The sequence below is a fragment of the Halyomorpha halys genome, unplaced genomic scaffold, assembly GCF_000696795.3.
Source record: "Halyomorpha halys isolate HHAL.00 unplaced genomic scaffold, Hhal_1.1 Scaffold268.1, whole genome shotgun sequence".
Taxonomy (NCBI): domain Eukaryota; kingdom Metazoa; phylum Arthropoda; class Insecta; order Hemiptera; family Pentatomidae; genus Halyomorpha; species Halyomorpha halys.
This window is the reverse complement of record NW_027112076.1, coordinates 313,203-316,681: the sequence shown is the minus strand read 5'-3', so window position 1 is coordinate 316,681 and position 3,479 is coordinate 313,203. Positions and strand designations below refer to the sequence as shown.

The window sequence follows — 3,479 nt, the reverse complement described above, 5'->3', positions numbered from 1 at the left end:
TAAAGTTGTAAATATCATATTTAAATTATAAAAAAAAAAAATCATAGAAATAGTGATCCTCTAGCTCCTAATAGAGCAAAAGGGCCATCAAGAACATCTCCATGAAATGCTAAGTTTTTCATTTCTTTCCACTTCCATCACGGCTGGGTTACTTCTCCCATTACCGGTTTCTTCCAAGTGGTTCTGGTTCGTCCTTGCTTCTGAGCACTCTGTGGATTCCAATAAAATTCAAGCTTCTCTATACTACTTCCAGGTTTCCTTAGGGTGTAACCAGAGAAATATATCATATAGACTATTAAATACTTTAATGGGACCGTGTTCTGCTTCCAGTGGTGGTCGCCTACTGCCAGAGCGATGACTCCAAGAGGCCAGCAGACGAGTGTCAGGTTACGCCAGTGATCCATGTTCTACAGTACCCAGGATGTGTCCCCAAACCGATTCCATCTTTCGCCTGCACGGGCCGTTGTTCCAGCTACATTCAGGTTGGTATTTGTATAATTATTTATTTAATTTGCAAACCTCCATTCTTTTATTTCCTTAATATTATAGCTCTGATCCAAGTCTCTAGGTCTGAATGGTATCTCAGGAATTACTTTGGACCTCCTCCTGTAAGAAAACAACAACAATACTAGATGAAGCGAGAAGGTCTGGTAGATCTATCGTAGAGCCTTCAAGTGGGTTAGAAAAACAAGGAAGTGGATCCTCCAAGAAAATACATTTCCAGTAATTAGAAGAATGGAACCGTTGTTTGGTGACAAATTCAAATGTTGTTACCCTAAAGAAGTACTTTCATTCTGTCGTTCCACCTTTGGAAACCACACTGGTGCTCCTGAACTACTAGGTCTCACAGAAGGTTTTTCAAGAAAGCTCGTTCACATGTCTTACTTGCAAGTACCATCGATGATGCACTGACAAATTGCTGAGGTATATGTAGCTTAGCGAGTCGTTAAGAGGCGTCTTGGTTCCTATTGCCTATACTGGAAGGTAGAGTGATGATTAAATGAATAACATTTAGTGTCTCAAAATGAAAAGGAATGTTCATATCAGTATTAAAAACTCACAAAGAAAATACTTTTATTTTTCGGCATTATGAATCTTTTTCCATTACAATTCAGAAAGTCCACCATCACCTTCATTTCTACACGGCAGTTTCACCGGAACATAACCACCATCTATGTAATTCCCGTTATGTTGTGATGAGCTACGCCTAATATCTCCTACCACCCTTGCAATGACAAGAAGTTTTGTCTCCTGTATTTTTAATCACTTCTTTTTGTAGGAAAGACACTGATATCCCACAGTTAGAATACTATTTGTCGAGACTGATCTGCCAACAAACCATACACCACAAACAAAAAACTTACTGTTATTACATGATAAAGGTATTATCACAATTTTCACTTTCAGGTATCAGGATCCAAAATTTGGCAAATGGAAAGATCCTGCATGTGCTGCCAAGAGAGTGGTGAGCGAGAGGCCAGTGTTACACTTTTCTGCCCCAAGGCGAAACCAGGAGAAAAGAAATTTAGAAAAGTAAGTGGAGAATTTAGTTATTTTTTCTACTACATCTTAACGACACTCATTTTCAGCATCTTTATCAACTTCGAGTATAATCCGTTTTGGAATCTTATATGTATATAATGTAAACTAGTTTTGATAAATAAACGATTGTAGGAATATAAATGGAAATGGTACCATTCCCGAAAAGTTGCTTGGTCAATATGGATGAGTGTTTCTAATCCATAACAAAGTATACACACTATATTTATAACAATGTTTGTCCAAACAACTTGTGCTAAGTATGTTAATGTTGAAAACTCATTTGGCATTAATATGCTACATAGAATCGATAGCAACCTCAACTTTAGCCCGATTTGAGATCTGCTTAATTTAACGAACTTATTACATTTTCATATCGTGTTTGTTACTTTTGTTTATCGTTTCACACTAGTTTCAGTGTATTTATTTTTATTTTAAAGTTATTTTTTGTTTTATAATAAATGAAATTGACCAAGTACTTTTGTAATTTGATTTTTAAATCAAAACACTTGTTTAAAGAACATGGATAACCTTACTTTAGTCAACAAAAATTTAGTGCGTGAAGTAGGTTGGAGAGGTCGTTCATTCAAAATCCTTACTAACTGTTTAAGATGATTATATATTTAGCTTTTAGCACAAGTGAAAAATATTTTGATTAGTAAATTAATACTTTTTTAAATGATTCGTTCCCACAACTTTTACTTTTGTCGAGGTGGTTGTGTTAAATGTTAGATGATTCTGGGAGGTACTCTACACCAGAAGGCCTCGATAATGCTTATCCATACAGGTTAGGAGATGAATGAAGATGATGAGTCTTGTGTATACGAGTCGTAAGTCCTTCAAGGATGGAAACATCGCACTACAGGGTTCGAGCCTAAAGTCGCGAAGGGGCAGGCAAGTCCAGCGGGTACAAGCCGTAGGTCCTTGCAGGAAGGAAACTTCGTTCTTCAGGGTTCGAACCTGCAGTCACGAAAAGGGATATGAGTTCTTACGGGCACTAGCGGTAGGTCCTTTACATAGGAATAAAATTTATTAAGGACAGAGGAGGTGATCATCAGGAACTAGCGTGAAATAAAACACATCAGATAAGTCAAATAATATATGAAAGAATATACTGAATATAAATGAGTTTATTTGCTATTTCCCAAGAGGTACGAGTACATTTTTTTTTTATCCCCCTAAAACAGAAAAATACGTATTTGTTACATAAATCAAATTAAATTCAACCTTTTTCTACCGTTGGTACTTGAAGGTATACAGTGAGATACTTAGCTGAGGTTTGATGAGTCAATTCTGTGTGAATTCTACTACAATATTTGGAGGTGATTGCCCTCCGCGTAATGTTTGAGCAAAGAAGAAAAAATGTAGCAATTAGTAATTAAAGACAAAAGATAATTAATAAACAATAATAATAGTTAGAAGTTGAAAAATAGTAGGGTAGGGGGGGGGGGGATTTATGATATTCGCATATGAATATAAATTTTTTAATGAGGAGAAGATGGTTGGGGGTGCGGTCAATGAAAAACACAAATAAGTACGATTAACTTATTTTATTATTGTTACATATATTTTCATCCTCTCAATTTTCATTTTCTTTTCATATTTTAATTTTAAATTAATAATAACTAATGTGTTCATACTTTTTTGCATTGTATAACTTTATTTTTTTTAATTATTTTTTTTATTTTTTTTTTATTTCCTTAATTATGTTATTTTAGCCACTTTTTCAATTACCTATGTATACATTTTATTTCATTTATATTACATTTTATTTTATTTCCCGCTTCTCTCATCACTTCATTTTATTAATTCTATTTTGTAAAATTATTCTGTTTATACTTCCTTTTTATTTTTTTAAAATTTTTCTATACTTACTGTGGTTGTTATCTTGTTCTGTTTTTAGCCCTGAAGAAGGCTAGAAACTCTAGCCGAAACGTTGG

General features: G+C 34.4%; 1 protein-coding gene across 1 annotated transcript in view; it reads left to right on the top strand.

Annotated features, from left to right (window-relative positions):
- The window catches only part of Burs (Bursicon), an 8,640-nt gene that overhangs the window by 3,292 nt on the left and 1,869 nt on the right, over positions 1 to 3,479 (top strand). Inside the window, exons 2-3 of the mRNA XM_014420339.2 lie at positions 331 to 482; positions 1,408 to 1,533. Of these exons, the coding sequence (XP_014275825.1) occupies positions 331 to 482; positions 1,408 to 1,533 (278 nt within the window). The remainder of the gene's footprint in view (positions 1 to 330; positions 483 to 1,407; positions 1,534 to 3,479) is intronic.